Raw genomic sequence first — 9,741 nt, forward strand, 5'->3', positions numbered from 1 at the left:
GCGGGGCGAAGGGAGGGGCGGTCGGGGAGCTGGAGCCCCTCCCCGGCCCCGCCCCTCCGGCCCCGCCCCTCCGGCCCCGCCCCTCCGGCCCCCGCCCCCGGCCCCGCCCCCCGGTCGCGTTTCCTGCCCTGACCTCGGCACAGCCGGGCTCGTTCCAGAACCCCCCCAGCACTGATTTCATTGGCTGCCTCGCCGTCCCCGCCCCCTGGAGACCTGCCGATTTTCGGGCCCAATCAGCAGGCGCGGCGGCGGCGGCAAGTCTCGGAGGATCCGGGGCGCTGAGGTACCGGGGCTGGCAGGAGGGGCCGCGGTCCTGGAAGGGGGAGCGCGCGGGCCCTCAGCGGCGCCGCGGTTCAGGGGGGTGGGCCACGCTTCTGCCTCGGGTACGAGCCGCCCTCCTGCCTCCGGAGGGGCGGCGACCGCCACCGTCTGCGGCTGGCCGGAGGTGGTTGGGGTGGAGGGCAGAGGTCGGAGGTCGTGCCTGTGTGGAATGTTGGGGTCCCGCCCATCTAAGCCCAGGAGCGGGCCGCGCCCGGTTTTCTTTTTGTCAGCGCCTGTGTGGGGACCGCCCTCCTTGCACGGAAAGGGCTCAGAGGGAAACTGAGGCCTTGGAGCCGCCGGGGCCCCTGGCAGGCCCTGAGCTCTGACGGGGAGAGCCGCCGCCTCCCTCCTCCGGGCCGGCGGGTCCGTAGGGTGCGGGCAGGAGGCGGTGGGCGGCACGGTCGCGCCGGGGGGCCCTGGCTGTCCCCGTAGGCGCCGCTCCCCTGGGCTCCGAAGGGCCCCACGCCAGCAGTTCCGAGGCTGTCATTCCCCGCATTTGAGCTCTCGTTTCTGGAACCTCACTCGGACTGTTCCGAGAGGGGAAAGCGGGTGGTGTGGCTTTTGCACTTGGCTGGAGGTGAAAATAAAAACCAGGCGTGGGATGTAATGAAGGCAAGGGCACCTGTGAGAAACTGGACGAATTTCGTAGTTCGACAGGAATTTTCTGCCCATCTTGGCTCACATACAACGTAATTCAAGCCTTCGGTATTGGAAATCAAAGTCTTTTATTCTCATAGTTCTCATAAGCAAGTGACCTTAGTCTTGACCTTCTTGGCGAGGAGACTCTGGAGTGTGTAAAGTAGTGAACTAGAATTGTTCTGTACAAAAGTTCCCGAGTTAAGATCCTCAAAGCAAGGAAGCTGGAACAGCCCTTCCCTCCCATTGCAAGGGTCCCAGCAGCGTCTTTACCCCTGAGACCAAAAAGAGAAGTTTCTTTATCTGCGTGGGGTTTGGGGGGGGGGGCACCACCTATGGATGGATGAGGAATAAGGGGGAAAGGAGGGATTCTTTCGTTCTCTATGCAAAAGGGATGCAATTAAGGGGAAAATGCTATTTTTACACACCTGCCTCTCACCCCATCTCAGCTAGCATATAGCACGTTGTTTTTTGTACTGATGGTGTCTCTGCAATGATGAGGGAAAAGCGTAGTCTCTAACAAGACACTTCTCTTTACTGTAGCCGCAGAGGAATGAATGTGCCTTATGTGGAATTAACCATGGGGTTTGGTTTTCAGTTAAGAAAATGAGGCAGAAGGAAGTGTTAACCAAGACCTTCCAAGGCCCAGCCATTGTCTGTAGGACTCCAACCAGCCACGTTTACATGTTTGAGAATGGTGGTGGGGACTCGGGGGACTCCTCTGAGGAAGAGTCCCACCGCATGGCTCTGCGGCCCCGGGGCAAGGAGCGCCAGAAGAAGGGTGCCCACCACCCTCACCAGCCAGGAGCAGGGGACGTGGTGCTGCTGCAGCGGGAGCTGGCCCAGGAGGACAGCCTCAACAAGCTCGCTCTTCAGTATGGCTGCAAAGTAAGAAACCCCGCAGGTGAAGGTGCCATCTGTCCCTCGGCTTCTGTGTGCTCAGAGGAACAGAGCAATGCCCTGAAGGGTGGAGGCCCTTGCTGCCCCTTCCTGACCCCCCAAGAGGTGGTTTGGAGAGGCCTCTTGTAGCCGGAAGGGACTCTCCAATCTAGCCAGAGATGGAAGGCAGGTGGGAGTACTTTCAATTCTGAACCTTGAGATCATGAAAAGTGAGGTTAGGAATCTCACATGTTGGAGCAGTTCCCTCTCTGCAAAGTACTTCTCTCCCTGTCCCTCCACACTGAATTTCAGAAACTTTTTTTTTTTAATTATTTTTTTTAAGTAGGCTCCACACCCAGTGTGGAGACCAATGGCGGGGGCTTGAATTCAAAATCCTGAGATCAAGACCTGGGCTGAGATCAGGAGCCAGATGCTTAGGGGCACCTGGGTGGCTCAGTCAGTTAGGGCCCTGCCTTCTGTGCAGGTCACGATCCCAGGGTTCTGGGATCGAGCCCCAGTGGGGATCTGCTTCTTCCTCTCTCTCTACCCTTCCCCCTGGCTTGTGCTTTCTGTCTTTCTCTCAAATAAATAAAATCTTAAAAAAAAAAAAAAGATGCTCAGGTAACTGAGCCACCCAGGTGTCCCCCTCCGCCTCCCCAACCTTTTTTTTTTTTTTTTTTTTCCCTCCAAGCACATTTTGTTTAAGACCTACTAGGGCCAAAGATGCCAGCAGAATTTATCCAAGATTTGTTTGGTAGGCTTGCTTTTTTAGCTGCTTCACTTTTTCTGACCCTTTCTTGTTGCTTATAGCTTATTTGGTCAAGTTTTATGTCCTCTCTTAGAACTGCATGATCTAGCCTTTGTACACTGTGTATCTATGTAACCCTGTTTCTCTCTTTAATTATGTTTTTAGCATTCAGAGTGATTAACATGGCAAAGTAAGTAGGAAAGTATTTATAGAATTGCTGCATTTTCTCCTAGATTGAAACGATTTATTTCATTTTGCTAATGACACTGTTATAAATTTCTGTGGCCTCCCCTAAGGCTGTCTAACCAATATATTTTAGAAACCTTTTCCTCCTTAGTTTCTTGTCATTTATCTAACAAGGTTCAAATGGTTAAACACATTGTATAGGATGTTGTATTTCCCAGAAGAAATAAACAGGCTGGTCTCTAGGGACATACTGTGGCCTCTCAGTTGTACCGAGATTTTTCTGTAGGCATACTGTGTAGTTACGGAACGTGGGCTGAAAATGAATCCAACCCCACACTGAGTGGATGAGTGGGCTTCTTGGAATACTGATGTCTAATAAATCTGTGAAGACGTTATATATAATGCTTCCAAAAGCAATCAATTTTCCACTTTAAAGTAAATATAAATTTGGTGTTAATTCCCTAAGGGCAAAGACAAACATGTCCCAAGCACCTTATGGTTTAGTTTCCAGGTGTGATCGGTTAAAAATATCTGCCACCTCAATTCAATTAGATGATAAAAATAGTTGCTCAGTAAGTGAAATAATAGAGATGATTGAATTAGGTGTTATCTAAAGGTCTGTGGCTGTATTTACACTCTAGTTAGTGGGCTTATGAGTCAAATCTTAAGGTCCACCTCTAATGCTTTCAAGTTAAGTTCCAAACATTAGGTTGAGGGAGGGTTTCTCTTTGACTTAACAGGTCTGCACCACCCCTTCCTTAAGATTCGGCTGTGGAAGTAGTTTGTCACGAACTTTGTAAAACTCATTGTGCTGTTTCTCTTCCAGTCCTAAAATTGCAACAGATTTCAGTCCATACTTTCCAGCTTGATTCATGATTTTCTATATGTTTCTAATTATCATAAGTGTTGTGAAATCTTCAAAGTGTATCACCCCTAGGTCCCTTTATTTAGAAAATAAATTTATATGCCATACAGCACTTCTGGGCAAGAAAACATGGTAGAATCATGAGGACATACCTCTTTAAGTATTATTACAGTTAAAATAGGTTCTGAGTGTGGAGCTGGCTGAGGCTTTGTGTTTGGGGAACCCTAATATAATCAGCTACTGAATGGGGTTCTGATGTGGGAGGGAAGTCAGCCAGATGGGGGCACTGTTGCCTCAAAAGTTAGAAGAAGTAGAAAGGGCTATAAGCTTTTAAGTTGCCGTGGTTGGGTTTCACCTAAAAACATTTTGTTGCGGTCACACTTTGAATTAGCAAGAGACTCTTCCAAAACTGATCTTATGTTTTTCAAACTTGTAAATCTGTATGGAAACGTGATGATTAAGCTATACATTCAAGCTGAGTTAAAGCCAAAAAACAGTTTTATTCAGCCTAAACTAATTTTGTGCCTAGGTGCGGTTTTCCAATATTCATCAGATTCGTAAGCAGGGTGGGCTTGGCTCCTCTTCCAGAAAGAGCTACTTTTTGGATATTCATTCTAAGGAGTTTACATGTTTTGTGCTGTTTGTCTTCGTGGCTTTCCTAGGTCGCAGATATCAAGAAAGTCAACAACTTCATCAGAGAACAAGATTTATATGCTTTGAAATCTATTAAGATTCCAGTGAAAAATCATGGGATCCTTACAGAGACCCACAAAGAACTCAGACCCCTCCTGAGCCCATCCTCAGAGACCAGAGTGACCTTCGAGGAGCAGCCAGACCCAGATAGAGCAACTGTAGGCGCCGGTGCCCTCTCCAGCCCACTGACGGATTTCTTTAAGGGCATTGACCAGAATATTGAGCGTGCGGTGCAGTCAGAAATCTTTTTAAATGAAAGTTACTTTGTAGAGACCTCCAATCAGCCGCTGCTCCCGACTTCTCCAAAGACCCCCACGAACGGTGCCGACTGTGGAATTCAGTGGTGGAATGCCGTTTTTATCATGCTTCTAATTGGGATTGTTTTACCAGTGTTTTATTTGGTCTATTTTAAAATACAAGCTACTGGCGAGATCCCCAGTAGCTTGAACACAACTGCTGTCCCCAATGGCTCGATGAGCGTGAGCGCAGTTCCAGGGCAAGCCCCCAGATTAGCAGTTCCAGTGCCAACTGTCCCCTCTGCAGACAGCCAGTTCAGTCCAACCACCCGGGCAGGGAACTAGCTCTTGTTTCTAAAGAATCATGCAGTGTTAGCATTCAGCCTCTTAATGTGGATCACCTGACATCAGCCATATCCTAGGGTTCTGCCTTTCCTTTTCTATGACCTACGGACATGTCTCAGAAGCCGCCGTTGTATTCTCCAGAACATTTGACCCTGGGGAAAAGGCTGACCTAATCCAAGGCTGTGGGAGCCAAAACATGCGCCCCCCCCAACCCCCGCAGCCCCCTACATCCAGGAGGTACAGCAAGAGAGGCATTTGCACGTGACACATGCCATTTCTTGAAGGTATATAGTGGACTGGCACTGCGTGGGCCCCCAAGTTGGAAGTGTTTGGAAGTTGAGGAGCAGCCTTGGACCTTCACTGTGGGAGCTTCTGGGGTCAGCTTTGGTCACTTTGCTGTTTGCAGTGTCCTCTGCCGGGACACGTGGTGTTCTTTGTCTCCCTGGCAAAGGTGCTGTCCAGCAGCGGTGAACGTCACCCTGTTTTGGACATGACAATTATAATAAGCCCTATTTCATGTTTGTCCCACCAGTTAGCCTTTTTGAGGCAACGTCACTTCTAGGATCAAAAAAGTCCTGAATCTGAATTGCTCTAATACTGAGTAAATGGCAGGTGTGTGCCTTTTACTTCTAGAACTACTTAGGGGTGCACAGGCCTGCTTTAAAGCTGCTACATGGTACGGCCAGCACTTCCTGGCTAGATCATTTGGAGGCTTTTGCTCAGTTTCTTCTGAGGAGCATCCCCACTGCGGTGGCTAACCACATTACCCAAGTTAGCATTCTTGGGAAGAATTCGTGCTGCCCAGTGTCTGGAGCTGAGTAGGTGCAGAGAGGAAGAGGAGTGCCTATCGCCAAGGTCTCAACATGTGACACGTCTAAGGCCGAACAGTCACCAGTCTGGCATTGCTGAGAGCAGCAACCCCTGGAGGTACCTAGAAGGGAGGTACAGGGAGAATGGGTGTGCTTCCTGCTGCTTCCCTGACTCTATCTAATCTTGGGAAGTCTAGAGCCATTGCCCCAGAATCGGGCTCAGTGTTTTTCTTTGGCTAAATACACTTTATATAGTGTAGCTCCTAATATTAAAAGACCAAACCACAAGCTCCCATCAGCCTGAGGTTTTCCCGTCTACACAGCAGGTGTCTGCTGCAGCGTGCTGGAGGCTCAAGGGAGGCCTGGGTCAGCCTCAGGCCTTGCCGGTGGAGCAGGGGTACATGAGGTGAGGGTGAAGGCCTGTTTGGCTGGAGCCCACCTTGGTCCCATGGAAGAGTGGAAATGGGCTTACATGGTTTGGAGGAGCCTGCCATCAGGGAGGAAGATTGCACAAATGCTGAGCTTGGAGGTGGTTTATGTCCCTGGACACATCAGGTCTAGAGATGAATTGAGAAGATTTCGTCTTGTAAGAGGAAGGGAGTGTGGTGGTAGAGTGCTTGAAATGGGCTTCTCATTTTTCTCCTCTCAGCTGTGTGGGGAACGATTTGCCCTGGGTTCAATTAGTAAACTTAAAGTATCTTCAGAAGTAAAGCCTTTCTTCAAAACCAGAATGGTCTTCAGGATAAAATGAACTTGTGGATCTTTGCTACAGGAACTGCTTTGATCATGTGAATGTTTTTCCAGCCAGAAGTGTGTGCTCACTGTGCCCCTGGAGGCCGCAGGTTCCTCTAACGTATCATCCTCTAACACAGAGCCTAGAGACCCATGGGAAAATGGCTTTTGCCAGGCAAAGAATAAATATATGTATCTCTTACTTTTAAAAAATGGAATAAAATAATTTCTTCTGTGAAGAAAAATTGAGGATTCTTTTTTTTTTTTTTTCCAACGGAGGTGGTAATTCAGAATTAAAAGATGTGTGACAATGTTGGAGAACATGGAGGTGCCCATGTCCAGGGGTGTCCCCCCAGGGCTTGTGCTGCTCAAGGTCGAACAGGTGAAGAACAGAAGTGGTAAACCTGCAGGGTCTCACTGATTGGTCTGTACAATGTGCTTTAAAGTGGTTTTGTTTAGTATACACAAGAGATACCAGGAAGCTGGTTTTCTACACCTTTACTACATTTATAGTGTCTTGGGAGTTAATGTTTTAAAGAGGTAATTAGAGGGATGCCTGGGTGGCTGAGTGGGTTAAAGCCTCTGCCTTCCACTCAGGTCATGATCCCAGGGTCCTGGGATCGAAACCCGCATCGGGCTCTCTGCTCAGCGGGGAGCCAGCTTCCTCCTCTCTGCCTGCCTCTCTGCCTACTTGTGATCTGTCAAATAAATAAAATCTTTAAAGAAGTAATTAGATTTGATAGGAAATGTTCAGACTTTTTATTGAACTGTAGTGCCCAACACTGGACACCTGGGGAATCTATGTCATCAGGAAAATGATGCTCCCGTTTTACCCTGTAGTGACAAGGCTGCAGAGACTAAGCCGAAGTCCAGGGTCACCCTGAGCAGGACTGTCCAGTCAAGGCCATGCCACAGTCCTTCCTCGGGAAGGTAGTTCTTTAAACTGCCTCTGTTAATAATGAAGTCTTCCTGGGGTTGAAGAAGAATGGTAAAGGTTCTTTTTTCTCTACATCCCTACCAGCATTTGTGATCTCTTGTCTTTTTGATGATAGCTATTCTAACAGACATGAGGGGATATCTCACTGTGGTTTTGATTTGCATTTCCCTAATGATTGGTGATGTTGAGCACCTTCCCATGTACCTGTTGGCCCTTTGTATAACTTCTTTGGGAAAATGTCTATTCAGGTGCTTTGCCATTTTTTTCTTTGTTAACATTTCTTTCTTTTCACTGCTCAGTTGTGTGAGTTCCTTATGTATTTGGGCTGTTAACTCTTTATTGGATATATGGTTTGCAAATATTTTTTCCCATTCCGTAGGTTGTCTTCATTTCGTTGATTGTTTCTTTTGCTATGAAGAAGCTTTTTAGTTTGATTTAGTCTCACTTGTTTATTTTTGCTTCTGTTGCTTATGCTTTTGGTGTCCTATCCAGAAAATCATTGCCAAGACGAGTGTCAAGGAGTTTACCATGAAGGAGCTTACATTCAAGTCTTTAATCCATTTTGAGTTAATTTTGGGGAGTGGAAAAAGATAGAGGTCTTTCATTCTTTTACACATGAAACCCCATTTTCTCAGCACCATTTATTGAGGAAACTCTTTTCTCCATTGAGTTTTCTTGGCTCCTTCTCAGTATGACTGTTATAGGCACCGGTCGATGTATTTCTGGGTTCTCACTTTTGTTCTGCTGGTCAGTATCTGTTTTAATGCCATTACCACATGGTTTTGATTACTATAGGTTTATAATCTAGCTTGAAATCGGGAAGTGTTATGCCCCTGCTTTGTACTTCTTTCTCAGGATTCCTTTGGCTATTCAGTCTTTTGTGCTTCCATATAAATTTTAGGATTTTTTTTTCTACTTCTGTAAAATTTACCATTGAAATCTTGATAGGAATAGCATTGAATCTATAGATGGTTTTGAGTAATATGGAAAAGTAAACAATATTCAGTTTTCCAGCCCATGAACACAGGATACCTTTCCATTTATTTTTATCTTTTTTCATCAGTGTCTTTTTGTAGTGTTTGTGTTCTTTCACCTCCTTGGTCAAATTTATTCTTAAATATTCAATTGTTTCTGATGTTACTGCAAATGGAATCATTTTCTTTATTTCTTTTCAGGTCATTCATTGTTAGTGTATAGACACGCTACTGATTGTTGTATGTTAATTTTGTATCCTGGAACTTTACCAAATTCATGGCTAAGATCTAGTTTTTTTTTTTTTTTAATGGAGTCTTTAGGATTTTGTATATGTAAAATCATGTCATCTACAAATAGAGACAATTTTACTTACTTTTTTTTTCCCCAATTTCCTGCCTTTTTTTTTTTTTTTTTTTTTCTTGCCTGATCACTCTGGCTAGGGCTTCCAGGACTGTGTTGAATAAGAGCAGTGAGAGTGAGCACGCTTGTTTTTGTTCCTGATCTTAGAGAAAAAGATTGTACCCCTTCATCATCAGGCATAATGTTAGCTGTGGCCTTGTCCTATATAGCCGTTGTAATGTTGAGGACATTCCTTCTACACCTGATTTGTTAAGAGTTTTTATCATGAATAGATTTTGAATTTTGTCAAATGTTTTTTCTCCATTATTGAGAGGATCACAGGATTTTTGTCCTTCATTTTGTTAATAAGGTGCATCACATTGATTGCATATGTTAAACCACCTTCTGTCCCTGAAATAAATCCCACTTGGTCATGGTGAATGATCTCTGTAATGTGCTGCTGAATTTGGTTTGCTGGTATTTTATTGAGAATTTGAGAATTGGCTTATAGTGTTCTTTCCTGGCTTTGGTATCAGGTAGTGCCTGATACTTTACTACCTTAGGTCAGGCCTCATAAAATAAGTTTGGAAATGTTTCCTTTTTTTTTTTTTTTTTTTTTAAAGTTTAAAAAGTATTGGCATTAATTCTTCTTTAAATGTTTGGTAAAAGCCACTGTGAAACCATCTGGTCCTGGGTTTTTCTTTTTGGGCAGATTTTTGATTACTGATTCAATCTCTTTACTAGTATGGATCCATTCTGATTTTTTGTTTATTCCTGATTGAGTCTTGGTAGGTTATATATTTTTAAAAATTTTTCTATTTATTCTAGATTGTCCAGTTTGTTGGTGAATAGTTGTTCACAGTAGTCTCTTAATGATCCTTCGTGTGTTTGTGGTATCAGTTGTGATGCCTCCTTTTTCTTTTATAATTTTGTTGACTTGGGTCTTCTCTCTTTTTTCCTTGCTTAGTCCAGCTAAAGGTTTATCAGTTTTGTTTATCTTTTCAAAGAACCAGCTATTAGTTTTATTAATCTTTTCTATT

The 9,741-nt window shown here is 45.5% G+C and overlaps 1 protein-coding gene across 1 annotated transcript; it reads left to right on the forward strand.

Annotated features, from left to right (window-relative positions):
- Positions 1–242: 242 nt before the first annotated feature.
- Positions 243–6,637, forward strand: LOC111152621 (LysM domain containing 4). Its single transcript, XM_022511157.1, has 3 exons — positions 243–283; positions 1,556–1,845; positions 4,298–6,637. Exons 2-3 carry the CDS (start codon positions 1,564–1,566, stop codon positions 4,907–4,909), a joined length of 894 nt encoding a protein of 297 aa, XP_022366865.1. The 5' UTR covers positions 243–283; positions 1,556–1,563; the 3' UTR covers positions 4,910–6,637.
- Positions 6,638–9,741: the final 3,104 nt, after the last annotated feature.

The sequence above is a fragment of the Enhydra lutris genome, unplaced genomic scaffold (assembly GCF_002288905.1).
Source record: "Enhydra lutris kenyoni isolate GAN:26980312 unplaced genomic scaffold, ASM228890v2 scaffoldscaffold29, whole genome shotgun sequence".
NCBI classification, from domain to species: Eukaryota; Metazoa; Chordata; class Mammalia; order Carnivora; family Mustelidae; genus Enhydra; species Enhydra lutris.